The sequence below is a fragment of the Gossypium hirsutum genome, chromosome D02 (assembly GCF_007990345.1).
Source record: "Gossypium hirsutum isolate 1008001.06 chromosome D02, Gossypium_hirsutum_v2.1, whole genome shotgun sequence".
Lineage (NCBI taxonomy): Eukaryota > Viridiplantae > Streptophyta > Magnoliopsida > Malvales > Malvaceae > Gossypium > Gossypium hirsutum.
The window spans coordinates 9,244,820-9,269,078 of record NC_053438.1 but is presented as its reverse complement, the minus strand read 5'-3'; the positions used below and the strand labels follow the sequence as shown (position 1 = coordinate 9,269,078).

The window sequence follows — 24,259 nt, the reverse complement described above, 5'->3', positions numbered from 1 at the left end:
ATCAAAAACAGTTGAAGGAAGCCTTGAATGAATATTGGACCAACATGCCAGATCCAAAAGAATGGTCTCAAGAATATCCTATGTATTGTAGCCAAGCAATACAAGACACACCAGCTTGGAAGGATATACATGAAGAAGGATCTAGTGTTTCACAAGCTCCACTATTCTCCAGATACAATAATAATGATATGATATCACCTAATAACCTTGAAAGAAAAATCGAACAGCTGAAGCTTAAATGATACAGGGCACGTGAAGAAAAGAAACGAAAAGTAGAAAAATTAAATATTACCTCTGACATTGATACTGATTATGACACAGATGAAGCTGAGTCATTAGGATAAAAACAAGAAAAGCAGATTCCTTCTTATCTGCTTACCCCTATGTAAATTATTGTGTCTCTTTTATCTTTTGTAAAATATGCTGAGTCATGTCCTTTATCTTAATGGGTGATTGTAAAAGCAGATTCCTTCTTATCTGCTTATCTTAGCTCTCATTCTCTATATAAAGATGGAGAAGCTCAGTTGTAAATAAGAACTAGTGGGAAAAATAAAATCTTAGTGTGTGTTTTATAAATCATGTTTTTCTAAGTTCCTTTTATCTCTTCCAATCTGAATATGAAGTATCCATAAAAGAAAATCTCTCGTGAGTTTAAGAGTATGCTCTGTGTTTGCCATACCTATGGATCCTACACATCAGAAATTAAACTTTAGAAAAGATACCATTAAATTCAAATGAGTTTGAAAAAGTAGTCCGGATTAATTGAGATTAACAGCTAAAAGGCAGTGCCTTGTTGATGGCCAAAAATGAGAAAGAAAGGCCTGTGTTTTGGCATAGCATACTTGTTGTTTTGATCCATTAATCTGTGATATTAGTCATAAGCTTTAATACTTTTTACTTTCATAAAATTTTGATTGTAAGGTTGATGACGAAAAATATATTTAATATGAATAGTATACAATTATATGAAAATTTTTTTGTAATTGAAAGTATATCTTTTAAATTTCCACGAGGATAATAATATATATTTAATATGTGAAATTAATTTACCTTTTTAATACGTTTTAAAATATAATTTCCATAATATTTTTAGATAGTTAATGCATAATGGAGGTTTTGTACTTTTAAAAATTAATTGATTCTAAATCATTAATTAGTTTTTTTTATTAGTTAATAATTACATATGTCAATTTTTTAATATAATCTTTCAAATCCAAATTTCTTCAATTTATTTTAATTATTGACACCTTTTAATATAATATTTTCAAACATTTTATATACTACTAATATATATTATTAATTTTTTATATTACGTTTTACTTCATTTTAAAAAACAATTAAGTTGATAAATACTGTTAGCTTATATAAAAACATTTTTATATAAAATAATGAAATAAAATAACTTGCCGCTACTTAGAAAAACACCTTTACAAATGATAAATATATAGTTGTTTAAAAATAAATCTTTTAAAAAGTACTACAACTTAAAAAAACTTTAAAAAAAATTAAGTTCAAATTTTAGAGATAATATTATTTGAAATAAAAAAATAAATATGGTTTCAAAAATATAAATATCGATTTATTTTAGAAAAAGAAAACTATACTTTTGCACTCGTTTCAATATTCCTTAATTTATTTTAAATTATGACACTAAAGTGGAAGTTTCCCTTCCTTTGGCAGTCAGCGGTTTAGTTGATGGCGAGTGGACTCTACGTGCTTTAGTTGATAGCTTCATTTACGCCCAAAAGCCTCATCTAAGTCTAAAATATATATTATTTATCTTTCAATATATATATTGATTATTTATATTTTCCCTTTTTCTCTTCACCGACCTTTTTTTTTGGAAAAAAAGTATTATTTTCCTACTGAAGAATTAAGCAGTTAAGCTTGCCGCCAGATCTTTACTCAAATTTAGGGTTTCTTTTTCTTCCTTAAAATTCTTTAAAAACCCGATCTCAAATGCACGGCCTAAGCCGCCTCGGCACCGGCAGTAACCGTTCGGTTTCACCATCCCCGCCTTCCTCGCCGCGGTTCCGCCATGGACGTTACAAGAACTTCGCTGGGGGTGGCGGGGGAGTTGGACGTGGCGGGAAGCAGAGTGCGGCCAATAAGATAGTGTTCGTGTTGATATCGACTGTTTTTCGAAGGAAAGGGGTGCTGTTGTTTGCGCCGTTATTGTATATATCAGGGATGTTATTGTACATGGGATTGTTAGGTTTCGATGTTGTGAGCTTGAAAAATGCGGTTGTTGTTGTTCACAGGCGTTCGCCCCCCGGCTCGGTTTACCGCAGTCCTCAGCTTTTTCGGAAGCTTTGGCCGTATATGGAGGCTGAGAGCAATGCCACTCACAATGCGGTATATATATATATATATATATATGTTTGCTTCTACTTATATCTTCGTTGTATTCTATTTTGAGAATCTAAGTTGGGAAAATTAATTTTTGTAGAAATACCTATATAAATTGGCTCATCGAGCTTATGGATATTCTACATGCATTTTTTATTAAGCTTCGAGGGGAAATTGTAGAATTTTTAGGAGAAATTGTAACTTTTATGATTTCTAATATTAAATACGGGAGTGGTTAAATGACATAGGGTCTGTGGATGCCAAAATTAAATTTATAAATTGGCTTTAGTTGCCATGTCAAGGGCATCTTTACTTGCACAGAGAATTTCTGTGTTGATTGAGAAGCTATGATCAAAGCCTTTGGCTTAGAAAGAGGATTAAACTCTGAGCAACCTATTGAGTCACTCTAAATTCTCACGCAAGTGTCAATTGGAGAGTGGAACAGCCTTAAGAAAATGGCACTTGCAGGAGGAAAAAGATCTTTTACCCTGTCTTCATCTGGAGGTCTTTTCACTGTTCATATTAATGAAAAAGTTGGGCTAATGTAATACTAAATTGAAAATCATGCAGCTGATGACAGCATGGAATCTGAAAATGCATCAAGGTTGGAAGCCGTGTGTCAACTCCATTATTTCTAAAACAGGTCTTAGTTCTTATATGATTTTAACAATTATATGAATCAGTTAATGATCTTTCTTGATGATCTTTATTTGCTTTCTTTTCAAAATTTAGTAAGCTAGTTCTATGCAAATCATTCATGTTGTTCTTGTAATAAGGTCTATATTAATTTCAACTCTTCCTTGAAGTACTCTTGTCTGACACATATTTTGATTTGGTTATGAGGCTATGATCCTCTAAATGTATCAAAAAAATGTTGAAAATTGAGCATACCTTGTTTGATGCATACTTAACATTCACCATTGAGTTTGAGTAACAGAATATGGTAATTTTGAATTTCTATTTGAGGGCTATGATCCTCTAAATGTATCAAAAATATGTAGAAAATTGAGCATACCTTGTTTGATGCATACTTAACATTCACCATTGAGTTTGAGTAACAAAATATGGTAATTTGGAATTTCTATTTGAGGGCTCATATTTCATGTTTATGTACAATTTTTGGGGCATCTTAAATGCTTTGCTTGCACTGAACCAAAGAGAAAAGAAAGGAATGCTTTGCATGCGGTCTCTAGGAGACACATCTATATTATCTTTTGGAAAGTTTAAATAGTACTAAAGTTTTTGGTGGACGCACCTTGATACAAATCTAACAAATAATAAAAACACCACCTATGTTATCCCAAGGTATTAACTGTCATAGGTTGATAATATCACTGATTCTGTTTCGCCATCTCCTGGGCCTCTTGTATATATTAGGAGTTAACTGCTTCTTTTTGTGATTTCAAGGCTTCTCAGAATTGCCGAAGTCTAATGGTTTCCTTATAATTGAAGCGAATGGTGGCTTGAATCAACAACGCCTATCGGTATGTCTTAATTCTTGATGATTTTAGTGCATATTAAATCTCAAACAAACAAAAGTTACTGCAGAATGCTTGCTTGCTCATGTGAACATTGGTCTTTAGTTCCCCTGTTTTCCTTCATGCTCCCTTCTTGATGTTGGAGGTGCCATAATGTGCACCCTGTTATATGGTTTTCTTCTTACTAAAACCTTTAACTCTATTGCATGCAAATATGTTGTTGATGGCATAGGATGGACCATTTGTTCCCAAAAAATGCTGTTAAAATGTGTATGGAGATTTCCTTGAAATATCATGCAGATTCTGGAGTATTGTTGTCTTCATGCTTGCATGAAAATATTTAGCTGTTTTTCCCTTTGTTATATATCACTGTAGTAATAGCTTGTCAATTGTTAATTATAGAAGATAATGGCACTTTTATTTGATCGCTGCTTCATTCTTTTAATACAGATATGTGATGCAGTGGCGGTGGCGTGGCTTCTAAATGCAACTCTTGTCATTCCAATCTTTCATTTGAACAGTGTTTGGCGAGATTCCAGGTTATATAATCACCAGTTTCTTTTTATAATTCACATTCTCACTGAATTTAGGTTTGAAATAAATTTTGGCTACCATTCTCTTTGCATAGAAGGAACGATTTTTCAATCATGTTATTTCATTATAGTCACTAATATGGCATAGATTTCTATTAGCATCTTTGTATTCTGGTTTTTATGGAATTCAAGTTACTTTTTTGTGTTTACTAGCTAATTTTCATTTTAGCAATCTAGCCTATTGTCTTGGAGGTGTCATCTTTTGTCTCTTAGGCTACTTGGGTTGCGCTCCTGCAATTGACTGCTCAATTGGCAGAACATGGATTACACTAGGTGTAGCAACCATTAGGCATCCTCCTTAATGCATGGGTGCCCTGTTTTCTTTGTCATTTGTGGCTTCAGGTGGATGTAGAATGGCGTGATTGCTACCGTATAATATTCACAATTCTTGGGGCTATTATACTTGCAAAGTAGCAAGATAAAAGAATAAAATTGAGGATAATTTTGTCACCATGTTCCTCATCTTTTTCCTTTTTTTTTTCTGCCTTCTAAGTATACAAATTGCTTTACAGTTCTAGGGTCTTTGGGGTTCCATAATGCTTTTGCTGATCAGCCATAAGCAATTTCACTGGCTTTAGATCTTTAGTCTTCTTGGTCCTGTTGATTCCTGTTTGAAGAAGATAGTTGAATAGGGATTTTATTGATGGCATTGCTCTCGCCTTCTCTGCCCACCCATCCCAATATTGCTCTTTCTGTTATGTTATGATAGTATACCATTCAAATCAAAATGAATGACGAAAGATTTGGCAGCAGAGTTGTAGACATTAGTCATGGAATGAATTTTAGAAGGTCAGCCTCTAAGGTATAGTCATAGTGTTTTTACTTTTGATAGAACATTTGTAAGCCTTAATGCAAAGTTATACTTTTTTCATTACTTATTTTAAATTTGAAAATAAAATATCATAAATAAACTATACAAATGAATTTTTTGATCCAAGTTGAGATAAAATTGTTAATGATAATAATGCAAATCCATAAGATGATATTTAATCCTTGTAAAAGATGGCTTTTAATGGCTAGAACTGCTAATTGTCTAGAAACTGCAACAGACTTGCCGATTGCATTGGAAACAGCAATTATTATTTTAAGCACTTTTAATTGATCAACTGCCTTTAGAGAAGTATAAGTATATATGGATTTGGCTTAATAGAGGGCATCATTTTTAATTTGCCATTTTTTAGACCTCAAGGAGAACCGAGGTCCCCTTGCATGAAACTTGAGACCACCTTTTAAAACAGAAATGATTGTTTTATATTTGAATTACTGCTTCAATCACAATTAGGTTTTTTTTTTCAGTTTTCACCTTTTTCGTTAAGATGCTTCAAATCATTAATGAGTTCCCTTCTTATTTTTCAATTCATTGCAGCAAGTTTGGAGATATATTTGATGAAGAATTTTTTGTACATGCACTTAGAAATCATGTGAATGTGGTCAGAGAGCTCCCTGAAGATGTACTTCAGAGATTTGACAATAATATTAGTAACATTGTTAATTTGAGAGTAAAAGGTTGGTCAAGCGCAGCCCATTATCTCCAGAAGGTTCTTCCAAAGCTAGAGGCAATGGGGTACTCATTTTACTTTTATTTATTGTGTACCATATTCACCTTTCCCTGTAGAAAAAAACAAAATTGTGAGAAATTCAAACTAACATTAATGTTCTTCGGGATGGACAGAAACTTGAATGGTCTTATGGAAGTGAAGTACATTCACCTTTAGAAGAAACAGTAATATTGAAAGAATGATGATGAGTGAGAACAATGTAAAGACTGTAAAAACTAAGGTTTATGTGTAAATTCGTTTGGAGCAGTTATGAGAGTCCTTTCCCTCTTTCCTTTTGGGGGAGCTAACTGCATTTCAGCAAAATTTCAAATGTTTCCAAGTAAAGAAAGATTTAGTAAAGTTGAATGTCTAAATAATAGTTGGGGAGTGCTAAAACAAATCACATGTTGAAATTAAGCAGAATACTCTTACTGTAACCAAAAAACCTTGAAGGACAGTTTGCCTTGCTATTATCTGTTCAGCACATGACACTAATGTACATGGTGTTCTTTCATCGATCATATTGTCAAAGCAAAAGCAGTTATTGATCATAGTTCTTCAATTTAGTTTAATTCATTAAACATGCCTTGTGATAGTTGGAACATAATCTTATTTAATTCATGCTGTATATTTCTGATTTATCTTCAGAAGTTGGAAGCATTTTATTCTTTTGGATTGTTTGAAGTCTTACATTTACTAGTAGTAGGCTTCTCTACATTTTACGACTCTCTTGAGTTATGTCCAGTTAGAGCTGTGAATATTTTATATATATGTATATGTATTGTTCTCTTTACTTCTATTTCATCTACGCTTCCACGTGTTCCATTTCCAATAACAGGTTAAAGGCTTTTTTGACATGGATTTGCAACAAATCATATGCAATAAGCTTACTGCTATATGATTTCATTTTCAGGGCTGTTCGTATTGCACCCTTCTCTAACAGGTTGGCATATTCCGTTCCTTCTAATGTACAAGGGGTTAGGTGCTTATCCAATTTTCTAGCACTGAGGTTTGCAGAACCTATAAGGACACTTGCTGATAAAATGGTCGAGAGGATGGTCATGAATAGCTCCCATACTGGAGGGAAATATGTTTCAGTGCATCTTCGGTTTGAAATGGTGTTCTTCTTGTTTCTTGTACTTTGGTGGATGATTTTTTGATTCATGAATTTAACGTTTAGCCAAATTGTGCTCTAGTTCTGAAAGATAATGTTTTCTTTGGGAAGGATATGGTTGCATTTTCCTGCTGTGAATATGATGGTGGGGAAGAAGAGAAACGTGAAATGGATATTGCTAGAGAAAGAAGTTGGAGAGGAAAATTTAGGCGAAGGGGCAGAGTTATAAGGCCAGGTGCAAATCGTATGGATGGAAAATGCCCTTTAACTCCTTTGGAGGTATCCAACTATAACTTGTTTTCTCGTTTGTGTGGTTAACTTTAGCACATGTTACCCAATGTTCTCAGTCAAGTCATTCTTGAATGTTTTTTTTTACTGGACAACATATTAATTCTGGAAAACTAATGTTGCATACTGGAGTGTATATTTGATGGTACTGCAATCTTATTTGGCGATTCTCCTTGTTCAGTATTTGAATGTTAAGATATTGGTGTTTCAGGGTACGCAACTGTCGTTTCTGTTAACTGATTTATTAATCTATTTACTTCTTTAGGTGGGACTGATGCTTAGAGGCATGGGTTTCGATAACAATACATCAGTGTTTGTCGCAGCAGGAAATATTTACAAAGCAGAAAAATACATGGCTCCCCTTAAACAGATGTTTCCGCTTTTAGAAACAAAGGATACATTGGCTACTCCAGAAGAGCTTGCTCCATTCAAGGTATTAAGCTTTTGACCTGTTGGGCTGCTTTGTTAAGTCAGACAGAGCAATATCTAATTATAATTGCTTCAAAGGAGGAAGAAGAAAACTAGAAATGATTCAATTCTTTAACATTCTAGTTCATAATGTAGGGCCACTCATCTAGGTTGGCAGCACTAGACTACACCGTTTGCCTTCATAGTGAAGTATTTGTCACAACACAAGGTGGAAATTTCCCCCACTTCTTAATGGGTCATCGTCGCTATTTATTTGGAGGACATGCAAAAACAATTAAGCCTGACAAAAGGAAATTAGCGCTGCTATTTGATAGCCCTCATATCAGGTAAATTGCGCTTCAAATCCATTTCATTCTTGTTAGTACTTTTTGGTCAGATTAGTTATTTTAAAAAGTTGATTTTGCTTTCATTAAATCCCTTTTGTCTTGTTGGGAGGTTTGGCTTGTTCCGTTGTCAAACTGATTGCTATTAAGCTTCCACATGCTCTAGGTCAGTTGAGTTTGAAGTAACACTACTCTAGTGTTATTAAGTCAGTTGGGGCTGGAAGCAAGCATTTGGCTAATGCAAAGCTTCCATATGCAACAAATCAGAAGCAGTCCCACTTGCAACTTTTATACAAGTTATCATTGTTTCCTAATGGTTCCTGATCCCTGGTCTTTCATGCCTGTTTCTCCATTGCTCTTAACTTCAAACACTCCATCTACTTGCAACCAATCAAGAGATTGTTAAATTCTGTTTGATCAAATGAGGCCATTTATTTACATCATAGATTCCAGTAATTACAAGTTGACCTTGCCAGACCATTTTCCTTGAAAGTTTGGATGGGGTATAAAGGAAATCACTTCAATTAGGATCTTTAAAAGTCTAATATCAATTGCATTGTTGGGGGGATTTCAAATTTAGGAGAAATTTCTAGATGGAAATTGAGCACCTAAAATTGCCATTTGAAACTCCACATAAAGGTGGTTTTCTGTCATGAGCAACCCAGATTGGATTGGTTGGAGCAAACACCAGAGACTTGCCCCGTTTGGTGCTATGAATAAAATATGGCGTCTCTTGAACCTGCAAAAAGTTGGTTCTGCCAGTATAACATGATTGGTTTCTGCTCTTTCTAATTTTTTTCCCAAAAATTTGTAAGCTATGAGATTTAAACCTTTAACTTATTAATTCTATATTCAATACCATACCATTTTGTTAATTGCATATTTTCATTAAGAATATGATATTTATTATTAAATTTAATTATTTAATATCATTTTAAAAAAATTTATTGATCAGTTCAACTGGTCAAATTGGTTTAACAATCGAGGTCCTATGGTTCGACTTCTAGTTGAATTCTTTTAACACTAGTGGGTTTTCAGAACTCCATTAAATCTCCGTAAAAAGACATTTTTTAGTTATTATGCGTGTAGATATATTTCTTAATAATATTTATACATTTTTTTTATAATTGTGCTAATATTGCAATTTTTTGGATTTTTTTTCTTTTTCTTATCTCTAATGTCATTTTCTTTTTTTTTTCTTAATTATTTTGGATCTCATCAAATTTTAGTAGTCAAATTTCTTTCAAAGAAATATTTATCCACACAATACAATTACATTGGATTTTTGAATTAGTGCATTTGAATATGCTTTCTTTTAAAGAATCTTCAAATTCCTCTTCCAAATGCACTTTAAGTTAACATTAGTTCCTCTTAAACTCTTAATAGGAAGCGAAGACAAGTGGTCTTTCATTGCTGGCATTGTGTTTTTTGATCAGGACTGATTTTCTTATTTTCATTCAAGCATTAGTAAAGTTACTTCAGTTTGGCCTTGCTGCCAATATTTGTCTACATCTTTCCATCCATTCAATGTGCTGCTTTAAATGAAAAGAGCCTGATAAAGAGCATGCCTAGTGGTATGTGCATGACAAGTTCACTGATAGCAATAGTCAAGACATTGCAGCTTCTAGTGGTGAGAAAAATAAACCTTATTAGGATTCTTTTTCACTCACCACCTCTATGCTGGTTGGCAGTAATTCAAGACCTTTGCATATGTAGCAAAAATGTGTGTAACCAATCTTACATGAGCAGTAGAACTTGGGAGAAGGGGTTGGGGATAACGAACGACTTCGAAATTTTGTTACATTTAGGATTCTTGTAGCTAGAAAAGTCATTCATAATGGCATTCTTCTTAGCTAGGCAATCAATACCACTTGATTCAAATCTCTATAACCATGACTCCACTACCAAAGTCATCTGATAATGCAATTGCGGTCTTCGCATGTTATAGCTGATTTGAAAATTGAGTGATCTTGGACTCCTGCTGTAACTGACCCATCTTGAATAGTGTCCTTTTTATCTTTTTATTTTGTATCATGCTTTTCATCAAATTGGAAGTAGCTTGCCTTGTGCAGCCACTGAACATTGGGAAGATCAATTATCTAATAAGAACAAACAACTTTGAAATTTTGTTACTTTTAGGATTCAAATAGTAGCTAGAGAAGTCTCATCCTTACCACCATCCTTCTTAGCTTGGCAGTCTATATGAGATGATTCAAATATTTTTTTTATTCATCACCCCACTGCCAAAACCATATTATAGCCGACTTAAAAGTTGAGTGATCTTGTACTGCTGTTATAACTGTTCATCTCGAATAATGTATATCCTAAAAGTGATCCGCCAGTGCATCACTGTTGATTGTTGGGACCTATGCAAAGAACAAACTATCACTGGCAGAAAAAAGAATGGGTCTTATTGTTTTATCTTTTATCCAACTTAGTAGGCCTTTGAATTTTCAATATGCTCCTCTTTCTAAAATTGGAACCCCTTACTATTTATTTTCTCTATTATCTTTTGTGCATTACCCTATCTGCAATTTTTTATGTTCTAGATGTTCTAGTTGTAATGTTTGGTTGGGTTCTACTACTTGAATGATCAGTTTAATTATTGCTTTGGGTAAATTCTATTTACACTCCATGTGGTTCGACTCTTTCCATGTAACACCATGAGATTGCGTTTTTGTTCCTAGAGCATGGTTACTCCTTAAGTTTCATCCAATGAAATCATCTTATTCCTTCGCAATTAAGGGTATTTTTGTATTTTTATCATGTAAAGTATAGAACTCACAAGGTGCTATATTAGAATAGTTGAAACAAGTGGTATTGTTGGAGTTTATGTTATTATTTTTTGTTTCACACGAGTTGTTCATAGTTGATATTTGATTTTGCATTTTCGAGCATGGCCTCTTATCGCTTCTTTCCTTCTTTAACTAGTTGGATGTAAGCATCATATGCAAAATCCTACTCTGTTTATCAAGTGTGTTGGTTGGAATGAGTACGACTTTCATGACTTCTTTCTTTGATTCAATATATTCTCAAAATAGAAAATTAAATATTTTATTAATTTGTCACCAATCCTGTTCAAAGGGGATACTTCAAAATTATGATATATTGTAATAATATTTTCTGTCAAGTGCATTTGATACTAAAAATATTACTGTTATGTTGCTGGTGTGTGTTTGATAGGTGGGAAACCTTCAGACGGCAGATGAAAGATATGCTGCGGCATAGTGATGTGAAGGGAGGTGAACTGAAGAAACCCAGCGGTTCAGTCTACACATTTCCCATGCCAGATTGCATGTGTAAACAAACAGAGGCAGCAGCAAATGAAAGCAGTTTGAGTTTTTGAGTACAGACTCTCCCTGTAATTTTATGGTGTATCGTCATGCGATTGAGATGTAGGGTTTAATTCTTTAGTTTTTTATTAGATTATAGTTTCTTTCAGGTTTCGATTCTTTCAAGATTGAATTGTTCATAATGATTAATTTAGCACGCTGTAAACTTATTGTTGTATATGATATAAATATATGATCCATCATAGTTTATTGGTGGTTTTGGTAACATGCTTTTACGAGCTGCTCTACTAATTTTGGGCAACTTCCAGCCAACTAGGGTCTTAGGGTTGGGGATTAGATCATATCAGAATCATGTGCTTTTGGCAACCACAGCTATAGCATCCCTCCTTTGCTTTCATGATCTCTATTAAAAAAATTGTAAGTTCATAAATAACTTCTAAAATTAAAATATTATAATAAATATATATTTTAAGGCTTATTATTTGGTGAAAATTTTTAAATCCACAAGTCCCATTTATTTTCGTTTTAGTATCTTAAATACAACCTAAGGAGATAAATTTGATGATTAATGGAATATTTTCATGTCAAACGTAAAAGAAGGAATTGTGCTGAGACATTATATCTTAAACAAGGGGATATAGGTGGATCGAGCAAAGATCAAAGTCAGAAAAGGTACCTCACCTGTTGGTAGAGTTAGAAGTGTTTTGGGCTATGTTGGATTTTATCTACGTTCTATTAAAGATTTTAATTTTTTTTTACAAAAAAATTATATGGAAAACATTTGAACATCAATATAAAAAAAATGCTCTTGCCAAATGCTTTCGCTAGCAATGAATGTCTAGGATCTACACTGTCGACGAATCTACTACGGGCGACTAAGAAGGTTAGGAATAAAGATGATGAATCAGTGGCTAATGTTGATCAGGTGATGAAGGAGCCCAAACCTCGCAAAGTTTCTTTCAAAGACATGTTGATGGGGAGTGGAAAGAGGAAAAAGATGAGGATGTGCACCTCCCAACTGGAGGATGATGATGAGATTACATTCATTGAAGGTGATGTCAATATATCTCTAAATGGACCGTACCCTCAAATCTGCTTTTCTAAAAGAGTCTATAGTCTGATCGATGTATTATAAAATGGCCATCCATGCATTAGCAAACCTAGACTTCAACACTTTGAGCTCACTATATCTGCAAACTCACCAATACTATGAGCTCATTATATTCGCGAGCTCACCAACACTGCGAGCTCCTTACCTTGCAAGTCTCCAACTTGCCAACTTGTATTGAAACAATGATGATTTTTTTATTAGACATTTTGGTTGCTGATTAGACTGAAACCAACCATTAAGGAAGCAAGTTAACTGAATCTAGTTGCAAGACTAAGTCAAGTTGTAATTATTTTATCATTATTTTCAGCTTAATTAATCTTTCTTGTTCCCGTAAACATAGCAATCAATTTTTTATGAAATAGTTGATCACAAGATGATCTTTCTCCAATTTTTTTATTTTATTTTTTTGCTTCTGTTTCAATTCTTTCTTCATAAAAAATCTAACAATCAGTATCTAGAGCAACTTATCTTTGAGGGCCTATTTTCATAAAAATGTCTTACGAAACTTTACGCCACCACCACCCTTTGTTTTTATAGGAGAAAACTATCTGGTTAGTAAAAATGAAAACCTATCTTTAAGCCTTTAATCTTTAGGAAATTGTAAATGCTGAAATAGAACCACCAGTGTTGAGGCCAAATCCCACATTTACTCAAATAAAACAATACAGTGAGGAATGTGCCAAAAAACACAAGGCGATGTCTTGCCTACAAAACAGTGTTTCAGACATGATCTTTACAAGAATCATGGCCTGTGATACTCCCAAACAAGCTTGGGATAAGCTTAAGGAGGAGTTTCAGGGTTCACAGAAGACAATGCAGCAGCAGATGATAAATCTCAGATGAGATTTTGAAAACTTCAAGATGAAGGAAGCTGAGATTGTAAAGCAATATTCAGATCGAATCATGGCAGTGGTGAACCTGATAAGACCGCTAGGGGACTAGTTTGCGAATAATCGAGTAGTTGAGAAGGTGATTACCACACTTCCTGAGAGATACAAATCAAATATTTCTTCACTGAAAGATTCAAGGGATCTATTAATCATCTCACTCTCAGAGCTAATCAATGCTCTATATGTTCTAGAACAAAGAAGGGCAAGCAGAGAAGAAGAACATTTTGAAGGAGCTTTTTAAGCCAGAAACAGAGATGCTGCGAGCTCTTTAAGTCAGAAAGAAAAAACTAGCTGGTCAGATAAGAAGTAGAAGTCAAAGAAAGACAGTAGAAATAAAAAATATCCATCGTGCTCACACTGCAAAAATTTGGGGCATCCTGAGAAGTTTTGTTGGTTTAGGCTTAATGCTCAATGCAAAAATTACAAGCAGTTTGGCCATGTAGAGAAAGTATACAAAATCAAAGGGCATACACAACAACAAAATACTGAGGCACAAATAGCAGAAGTAGAAGATCTAATGTTCACAGCCTCCTGTAAAGTCAAGCTCACTACTTCCTGCGAAGCCCAGTTTGCCACACCATACGAACTCTCCAGTGGAGTAAGAAAGAATTGACTTACAGATAGTTGTTGTATGAGTCACATGACACCAGATGCGAGCATCTTTAAGAATGTTGACAAAATGTTCCATTCCAAGGTGAAAGTTGGAAATGGCTAGTATATCGAAGTAGTTGGAAAGGGAGATGTTTTGATCAAAACTCCATCATGTACTAAACTTGTCATAGATGTTCTTTTAGTTCCTGACATAGACTAAAATATGCTAAGTGTAGGATAGCTGCTCGAGAAAAATTATTCTGTGGTATTCAAGGATAACAATTGTCTAATCCTTGATCTGAGTGGATGTGAGCTCATATAAACAAAAATGATAGATAGAAGTTTTGCAGTCAACTAGAACTTAGCAACTTTAGTAGCATATACTACCTTACTGGATGAAACCATGTTATGGCATAGAAGGATGAGACATGTTGACTACAAATCTTTAAGTCATATGTCCAATAATAACCTGGTTGAAAATTTATCAAATATGGTTGATCATGAAGATGTATACGAGGTGTGTCAGCTTGGAAAACAGGCAAGGTCTCTATTTCCTGCGAATACAACATGGCGAGCCACTGAAAAATTGCACTTAGTACATTCTGACATTTGCAGACCCATGAAAACAAGTTCGCTAAATGGAAGTAAGTGCTTTGTGTTGTTTATAGATGACAGTACAAGGTTTTGTTGGGTGTACTTCATGAAGAACAAGTCTGAGGTGGTCGAAATCTTCACGTTTAAAGCCATGGTTGAGAACCAAAGTGATTGCAAGCTCAAAATGGTAAGATCAAACAATGGGGCAGAATACACCTCAGAAAAGTATGAAAAATTTTGCGAAGAGTCTGGTATCCATCATCAATTGACCAATTTTTACACTCCATTGAAGAATGGAGTAAATGAAAGAAAAAATAGAACTGTGATGAATATGGCTTGTTGCTTACTGTTTGAAAATAAACTGCCAAATGATTTTTGGGCAGAGACAGTAAACACTTCTATTTACCTGCTAAATAGACTGCCTATTAAAGCTATTGAAGGGAAGACACCATTTGATTCCTGTTATGGTTTTAAACATTCTGTTTCACATTTAAAAGTATTTAGTTGCACTTGTTTTGTTCATGTTCTAGAAGAAAAAAAAGCAAGCTGGACAGTAGATCACAACTAGGGATATTTGTTGGATATTCCAGTGTTAGGAAATGATACAAAATCTATAATCCCTTCACCAAGAAAATTATCACAAGCAGAGATGTGAAGTTTGATGAAAGAAAAATTTGGAATTGGACTGCAACAGAGGAGTAGATGTGTGAACAAGGTAGTCCAAAATTTGATATGTGAGCCATTGGAGACCAAACTGTAAATGATGCAGTTGATAAACAACCAGTACGAGGAATTAAGTCTATCATTGAAATCTATCAATAGTGTAATCTGGTGAAGCTAGAACCAGTCACTTTTGAAGAAGCTGCTTAACAAGATGAATGGCGAACAACTATGAAAGATGAAATCACCATGACCAACAAAAATGAAACATAGGAGCTTGTGGATAGACCAGTTCACAAGAAAGTAATTGGAGTCAAATGGGTGTTCAGAACCAAGATGAATCCTTATGGATCAATCAACAGATATAAAGCGAGGTTGGTTGCGAAAGGGTTTAACAACAATATCGAGTGGACTTCATTGAAACCTTTTCCCTTGTTGCAATGTTAGACACCATAAGGCTGCTACTAACTCTTGCTGTTTAAAAGGGTTGGAGAATACATCAGATGGATGTGAATTCAACCTTTCTAAATGGCTTTCTGAAGGAAGAAATTTATGTTAAGCAACCGCAAGGATTCGCAGTATCTGGGTGCAAGGCTAAGGTGTATAAACTAAATAAAATGCTATATGGCTTGAAGAAAGCACCAAGAATGTGGTATGGCAAAATTAAAAGTCATCTGATAGTGATGGGTTTTAAAAGAAGCATCAGCGAGCCCACTTTATATGTGAAGAAAACTCGTAATGAAATACTTCTCACTATTTCATTATATGTTGATGATTTACTTGTGATTGGTAGCAACAACAAACTAGTGATTCTATTCAAGGATCAGATGCAATGTCAGACTTAGGTGAAATGACATACTTCATTGGTCTGGAGTTGAATCAAGCTAGTGATGCAATCTTCATAAACCAAAAGGGATTTGCGATAAAAATTCTACGAAGATATAACATGGAGAATTGAAAATCTGCGAGCACCCTTATCGCACAAGGAGAGCAGCTCACTAGTAATAAAGATGTTGAGAAGGTTGATAAAACAAGTTACAAAAGCTTGGTGGGATGTCTACTTTACTTGACAACGTCTAGGCCTGACATACTATTCGTTTTAAGTCTGTTATCTAGATACTTGAATTTTTGTAATGAGAACCATTTCAAGGAAGCCAAAAAAGTCCTGCGATATGTGAAAGGAACTCTAAGCTTTGTAGTGAAGTTTATGAAGATAGAAAAGTTCAAGTTACTTGTTATTCAAACAGTGATTGGGCTAGATCTACCGAAGACATGATGAGTACTTTTGGCTATTTCTTCACTCTAGGATCAAGTGTTTTTTGTTGGAGTTCAAAGAAGCAGGAAACTATAGCACAGTCAACAGCTGAAGCTGAATATGTTGCAGCCACAGCAGCAGTAAATCAAGCTATTTGGTTAAGGAAACTGCTGAATGATTTGAATTTAAAACAAGAAGAAGCAATAGAGATTAAATGCAATAATCGATTTGTTGTTGCAATTGCAAAAAATCCAGTGTTCCATGGAAGAACAAAACACTTCAAAATCAAGTATCATTTTGTGATAGAAGTGGAGCAAGCCAAAGAAGTCACATTGGTTCACTGCAGTTCGCAAGATCAATTGGCTAATGTTCTAACAAAATCTCTTAGGAAAATGAGGTTTGAAAAGCTGCGTTATGATATTGGGCTTTGAAACATGGAGGCCAAAGAGGAGTATTGTAAAATGGCCATCCATGCATTAGCAAACCCAGACTTCAACACTGTGAGCTCACCATATCTATAAGCTCACCAACAATATGAGCTCACCATATCTGTGAGCTCACCAACACTGTGAGCTCATCAACACTATGTGCTCACCGAGACTGCGAGCTCCTTACCTTGCAAGTTGCCAACTTGCACTAAAATAGTGATGATTTTTTTGATTAGACGTTTTGGTTGCTGATTAGACTAAAATCAACCATTAAGGAAGCAAGTTAACTAAATTTAGTTGCAAGACTAAGCCAAGTTGTAATTATTTTATTATTATTTTCAACTTATTTAATCTTTCTTGTTCCTGTAAACATAACAATTAGTCGTTTATGAAATAGTAGATCACAAGCTAATCTTTCTCTAATTTTTTTTATTCTTTTTTACTTTCGTTTCAGTTCTTTCTTCATAAAAACTCCAACACGATGACAACCTGAAATAAACGGTTATTGTCTGTATGCTTGGAAGATGTAACAACCCATTTTTAGTGGTGTCAGAAATAGTGGTTTCAAGACCACAATTCAAATGAGTGAATTATTGTTTTAATATTTATTTAATGTCTACGGGGTTATATTAAGGCCGTATTAAAAATTCATTAAGAAATTTTGATGTTTAAATGGTTAATTAGGTAAAAAGAACTAAATCGTAAAAAAGTATAAAAGTTGAGTTTTATTAGTTAAAAATTTCGTTAAGAAATTTTGATGTTTAAATGTTTTATTAAAATTTTAATGGTTTTAAAAGGTTAATTAGGTAATTTGATAATTAAGTTAAAATGTTAGTTAATTAAAAGATGAAAAACTATCATCTTTCTCATTTTCTTCAAGCCATAGCCGTTTCCACCATTAGAGAAGAAGGTTAGGTTCGGCCAAGCTCTTTTTGTTGCATGTAATTGAATTCAGGCCCCGTTTTTAATGATTTTTTATGTTTTTGAGTTCGTTTTAGCTTAATTTAGCTAGTCTAGGGGTTAATTGGTAAAACTGTTAAAGGTGGAGGGACTTGCCATGGATGCTTTTGAATGTGTTTTGATGTTAGCTGATAGATTATTAATCTTTGTTGTAAAATAAACATGTTTTGTTAAGTGATTTCTTTTGAATTTTGGGAATAGGGATTAAATTGCTAAAAGTATAAATTCATGGGTTTTATTGTGAAATTTTGGTAACAATGGGTTGTCTCAAGGTCCCTTGTAACATTGGTTAAGTTAGATTTAGGCTAAAATGCGTTATATTCAAGTTATAAACTTAAAGACTAAATTGTGAAAAGTTAAAATGATAGGGGTAAATTTTTAATTTTGCATAAATATGAGTTATGGATTAAATTGAATTCTGGAAGAACTTAATTGAATAAAATTAGTTATTTAGATCAAGATAAACCATAATCGAACTTAAATCGAGGAAAAGCTAAAGCTTCAGATTAGTGTTTGATTATACTTTTACGCCCTAGTTATTGAGGTAAGTTTTTATGAACTATGATCATTTTTAATGTTAGCTAAATTGACTATTTGCTATGTTATTTAAATATAAATGAATCTATATATAAATGTATTCATGTTATGATGAATTAACGGATAATGAGTCCCGATTGAACCTTAAGAATTCTTAGGATACAAATGACATGTTATTAGGGATTTCATGGTTCGGGTGCTAGTCTTGAATGTCCTACCGATGGCTGAGGTCCTTCATTTGTTGCAGATTCTCCGCAGCTCATTTGAGCAGCATCGTGTAGCTTACATTCCGACCCACAGCTCGTGTGAGGAGACCCATTTCACAACTCGTGTGAGCATTGATGTAAAGGAAATGTTACAGTTATATGGAAAGACACATTATATGTGAGCATTCCCGAGTATCTGATGTAATTCTAGATGATTCAACGGGTAAGAAAAGGAAATGAAATGGTAAGTATGCAAATGGATTGAATCATGATATTATGAAAAGATTTATGAGCTAAATGATGTATCTATATATGGAAATTTATTTATCTCATGGTTGAATTCATTTGTATCATGAACAAGTGTACTAACTTGTGAATTTGATGATGTTGTATAGGCTTAAGCTAAGCTTATGGTATTGGTAATGATTTATGCCTAATCTATGAATTGTATAAATGAAATGGTAAGTTAAGTTTAAGTTTATACAAGCTTACTAAGTACTCATTTCTTATGTAGTTGTTTTCCTTTGTTTTATAGATTATCGGAAGCTCAATCGGTTGGAAGCTCGTCGGAGACCTATCATACTATCCAACAACCAATTCAGTAGTTTTTAAGTATTTTGGCCATGGTTAATAATGACATGTATAGGTTATTTTGTAATGGTATTTTGTGGTTGTGTTAATATAAGTTTTGATATGTTTAAGCCTTTGAATTTATGTTAGTTTAGTGTACTTTGATGCCTTAACAAGTTATGTCATATTGGTCAATTTAAGTGCTTGGAAATAAGGTTCTTTTGGTATGTTTTGATGGCTTGCAAATGGTCATGTATGGTGGTTAATTGAACTAGGTTATTATGTGGAAAATGACAATATTGGCATGTTTTGGTAATTGATGTTTTGATACAATTGTGGTGCCTTTGAATGACATATTGATTAGGTGATTTAGGATGTTTGGAATGGTATGGTTATGTGTGTTTGGATGGTGTTTAAATCCTTTGAATGTGTGCCCAAATGGTTTGAATGGTTAGTTAAGAATTGGATTTGAAATGACTTGTTTTTAGGTAAATTTTGGTTTCACACGGCAAGGGACACAGGCTGTCACACGGCTGTGTGACATACAGGGCCTGACGACACGATAGTGTGCCATTTGAAATTTCTTAGTGTTCTAAGTCAGTGAGTTACACGACCTAGCACATTGCCTGGCACAGGAGCATATGTGGCAACTCAGAGAGTTACATAGCCCAACACAAGGCCTGATACACGGGCGTGTGTGGCAACTCAGTGAGTTACACGGGCTGGGGCACGACCGTGTGTCCCTTGTTTGAATGTTACCCGGCCTGGGCTATGTCACACGGCCTGGCCACACGACCGTGTGACCCCTGTTTTCCAATTTTTGCAACTTTTTCTCAAAATTCCTATTTTGTTTCAAATTAGTCTCAAATCGCTTTTAAGTTATTTTTAAGGCCTCGAGGGCGCGGTTTAGGGAAAAAATGCATGTGATTGAATGGTTTGTAATATGTTTAATTTATTTAAATGTTAGAATGTTAAATGTTATCCGATTGTATGGTAAGACTTCATAACCCTAATTCGACGACGGAGATGAGTTAGGGGTGTTACAGAAGTTTAATTGGATATAGGGCAATATCCGAAAAAAACGAAAGCATCTGCGGATTAACAAGTGAATATAAGATAGTGGATCTTGATAATAACTACTTTCTTGTTAAACTTGCTAGTCAAAATGATTATAACAGGATTCTTACGGGAGGCCTTTGGATCAGGAGGCCTTTGGATGGTGTATAACCACTATTTGGTGGTGCAACCTTGGAGTCGTGAGTTCTCTATGGATGAATCCCATCCATCAAATATTATAGCATGGATTCGACTGTTGGGACTTCATTATCACTACTACACAAAAGGCCTTATGCGAACATTAGCTGAAGTCATTGTTAAGGTCATAAAGATTGATTATAACACTACAGATGGAAAGAGAGGTAGATTTGCAAGGATTGCAGTGGTGGTATATCTGACAAACCTCTTGTGTCTTTCTTGGGGATCGACGGGAAAAAAACAAGCTGTGGTATATGAGGGACTCCTATTAATCTGTTATGACTGTCCGATTTGGTCATACTAAAGAAATTTGCAAATCAATGTTCCGTAAAGGGTAGTCAACCGTACTGGAGATAGTACGAAAGTAATAGTGGTTGATGCAAGAGAATCCTTGTTGAAGAATAAAGAAGACAACCTAAAGAATCTTGATCTCTATGGACCTTGGATGTAGGTGACAAATCGGAGGAGGAGGAACTTGTCAGCAAACAGTGGTAATGGTGGAAAATTGATGAATTGAGTTAAAGAAACTCTTACAAATTAGCGATTTGCTATTTTGAGTGAGTTGGAGGAGCCAAAAATTTCGCATAATCATGATCCAATAGATGCAGATTCTTTGCCCAAAACCATGGAGCAAAATAATGATCAATTATAGTCCAAAAAAGGAAAAAACTAACTATGGATCTACCAAGCCGATTCCCATGCAAAAGGTGTCTAAGGGAAAATTCCAAGCATCGTCTAGTATTAATGGTGGGACTCATAACTCCATGCAAAAGGTGACTATGAATATGGATAGGGAACTCAAGGACGTGAACCAAGGGGAGAGTCATGCAACATCCTGCATAAATGACGAGTCTGATAAATCTGTTAGAAATCAAACCCACTCCAAGCATAATCTAGAAGCATGAGACGTGGAGCAATTTTGTGCCATGCAAAGTGCTGAAATTTTAGCCATACAAAGTGCTCCATTATTGAGATGTTTTGTGGCTGGAAATTAAGTGGATTAATAGCCACATTTGTTGTCACTTTATCAGCCTATAAATAGAGGCTTGAACTTGTGTTGTAATTAAGAAAAATGAGAAGAAAAAAGAAATAAGAGAAGCAACGTGAGTGAGAGTGAGAAGGTTAGCAAACCTTGAGTGAGTTAAAATCTAGCAGCAGCTAGACTATCTAGTCATTGAGAAAATATTTGTAATCTTCGTATTGTAATATATTGAGTGTGTAATAAAAAGTAAATTTTCGGCCCATCACGTTTCCAACAAGTGGCATCAGAGCTACGGTTCGGAGCTTGGTTCGGAGTTCGGTTCGTGTCCTGTTCGTGTCCAGTTCGGAGTACCTTTGGTGTTCATCTAACAAGTCGATATGGGCGACGTAATTCAGCTACAAGTTCCACAATTGACGAAGACAAATTATGGAAATTGGAGCATTCGAATGAAGGCTTTGCTCGGTTCGCAAGATTGTTGGGAGATCGTTGAAAAAGGATACATCGAGCCCGGAGATGCCGCTACAGAAGCAGCTTTATCAAATGACGCTAAGAAGGCGTTACGAGAAGCACGAAAGAAGGATCAAAAGGCCTTGAATAGTATCTTTCAAGGTATGGATGAATCAACCTTCGAGAAAATATCAGATGTGAAGAACGCGAAGAATGCATGGGAGATTTTGCAAAAATCATTTCAAGGTGTAGAAAAAGCTAAAAAGGTACGCCTTCAGTCACTTAGAGCTGAATTTGAAATGTTAAAAATGAAGAGCTCCGAGAATATCGATGACTATGCCAATCGTGTAAAATCGGTGGTAAATGAAATGAAACGAAATAGAGAAACTCTTGACGAGGTAAGAGTGATGGAGAAAATTCTACGGTCACTCACACGCAAATTCGAGTACGTAGTCGTTGCCATCGAAGAATCAAAAGATTTGTCAAAGATGTCGCTCGAAGAACTTGTGGGTTCTCTGCAAGCCCATGAGCAAAAGATGAAGCTAAATGAAGATAGTGAAAATCTTGATCAAGCCTTGCATAGCAAGTTGCCCGTCGACGACGGAGAAACAAGTAATAACTTTAGCCAAGGAAGAGGAAACCGCAGAGGATACCGTGGAGGCTACCGTGGTGGAAACAGAGGAGGAAGAGGATCACGAGGACGTGGAAATCAATCATATGGGAGATATCAAGAAATAAAGATTATCAAACATCCAACCGTGGACGTGGATCTAGAGGTCGTGGCCGAGGCAGATTTCAAGAAAATAAATCTCAGGTACAATGCTACAACTGTAACAAGTATGGACATTTCAGTTACGAGTGCAGATCAACACACAAAGTGGATGAAAGAAACCATGTAGCAGTCGCAGCAGAAGGCAACGAAAAAGTGGAATCAAGTGTCTTTCTCACTTACGGAGAAAATGAAGATCGCAAGAGAAGTGTGTGGTATCTCGACAACGGTGCAAGCAACCACATGTGTGGAAGAAAGGAGCTGTTCACAGAATTAGATGAAACAGTTCATGGACAAATAACTTTTGGAGACAACTCACATGCAGAAATCAAAGGAAAGGGCAAGGTTGTTATAACACAAAGGAATGGAGAGAAGAAGTACATCTCAGACGTTTACTACGTACCAGCTTTGAAGAGCAACCTGATCAGTCTTGGTCAACTCCTAGAAAAAGGATATGAAGTTCATATGAAAGACCGCTCACTCGCCATCAGGAACAAAAGTGGAGAATTAGTTGTTCGAGTTGATATGACGCGAAATCATCTTTTCACCCTCGACATCGAGTCTGGAGAAGTAAAATGCATGAAGACGGATCTGAAGAATAAATCATGGTTGTGGCACTTAAGGTACGGACATCTCAGATTTTCTGGCTTGAAGCTGTTGTCGAAGACAAATATGGTGAATGGATTACCAAGTATTAATCATCCAGATCAACTGTGTGAAGCCTGTGTCAAAGGAAAGCAGCATAGGCAGAAATTTGAAGTAGGAAAATCTCGAAGAGCTAGAAGACCATTGGAAATTGTACACACCGACATATCTGGTCCGTACGACATTGAATCACTCGGTGGAAACAGGTACTACCTAACTTTTATTGATGATTATAGCAGAAAATGTTGGGTTTATTTTCTTAAAGCAAAATCGGAAGCCCTAGAAAAATTCAAGGAGTTCAAAGCAATGGTGGAAAAACAGAGTGGTCGATATTTGAAGATACTCAGATCCGATAGAGGAGGCGAGTATACTGCAAAGCTTTATGAAAGTTTCTGCAAGGATCATGGAATCATTCATCAGTTAACAGCCAGACGCACTCCACAACAAAACGGAGTTGCAGAAAGGAAGAATCGGACAATTCTGGATATGGCAAGAAGCATGATAAAAGGTAAACACCTTCCGAGAACTTTCTGGGCTGAAGCCGTTGAATGCGCAATTTATCTGTTGAATCAATGTCCAACAAAAAGTGTAAGACACAAGACACCAGAAGAAGCATGGAGCGATCACAAGCCAAGAGTTGGACACCTCAAAATTTTTGGATGCATTGCATATGCACACGTTCCTGAGCAACAGAGGAAAAAGCTTGACGATAGAGGAGAGAAGTGTATCTTTATAGGCTATGACAAAAGAAGTAAGGCCTACAGACTTTATAATCCTCTTACTAAGAAATTGATTATCTCAAGAGATGTCGAGTTCGATGAAGCGGATTACTGGAGATGGAGTGAAGAAGAAAAGAAAGTGGAAGGATTATTTTTCAACGAAGACGACAATGATGTCATCAACCAAGAAGAACAAGGCGATGATCAAAGTCCTGGTACAACAGCCCCTTCGTCAC

At 35.1% G+C, this 24,259-nt stretch overlaps 1 protein-coding gene across 3 annotated transcripts; it reads left to right on the top strand.

Moving 5' to 3' along the window:
* Positions 1-532: 532 nt before the first annotated feature.
* On the top strand, positions 533-11,670 carry LOC107910504 (O-fucosyltransferase 9). 3 transcript variants are annotated; one of them, XM_041088382.1, is made up of 11 exons: positions 1,800-2,177; positions 2,262-2,355; positions 2,920-2,992; positions 3,757-3,833; positions 4,278-4,366; positions 5,787-5,984; positions 6,872-7,076; positions 7,184-7,351; positions 7,626-7,793; positions 7,925-8,115; positions 11,296-11,670. In XM_041088382.1, the coding sequence occupies exons 1-11, from the start codon at positions 1,960-1,962 to the stop codon at positions 11,456-11,458; spliced, it is 1,644 nt and encodes a 547-aa protein (XP_040944316.1). In that variant the 5' UTR covers positions 1,800-1,959; the 3' UTR covers positions 11,459-11,670. The 3 variants fall into 3 exon arrangements, with proteins under 3 accessions (XP_016693848.1, XP_040944316.1, XP_016693849.1); XM_016838359.2 differs by having other exon boundaries at positions 533-2,355; XM_016838360.2 differs by lacking the exon at positions 5,787-5,984 and having other exon boundaries at positions 1,801-2,355.
* Positions 11,671-24,259: the final 12,589 nt, after the last annotated feature.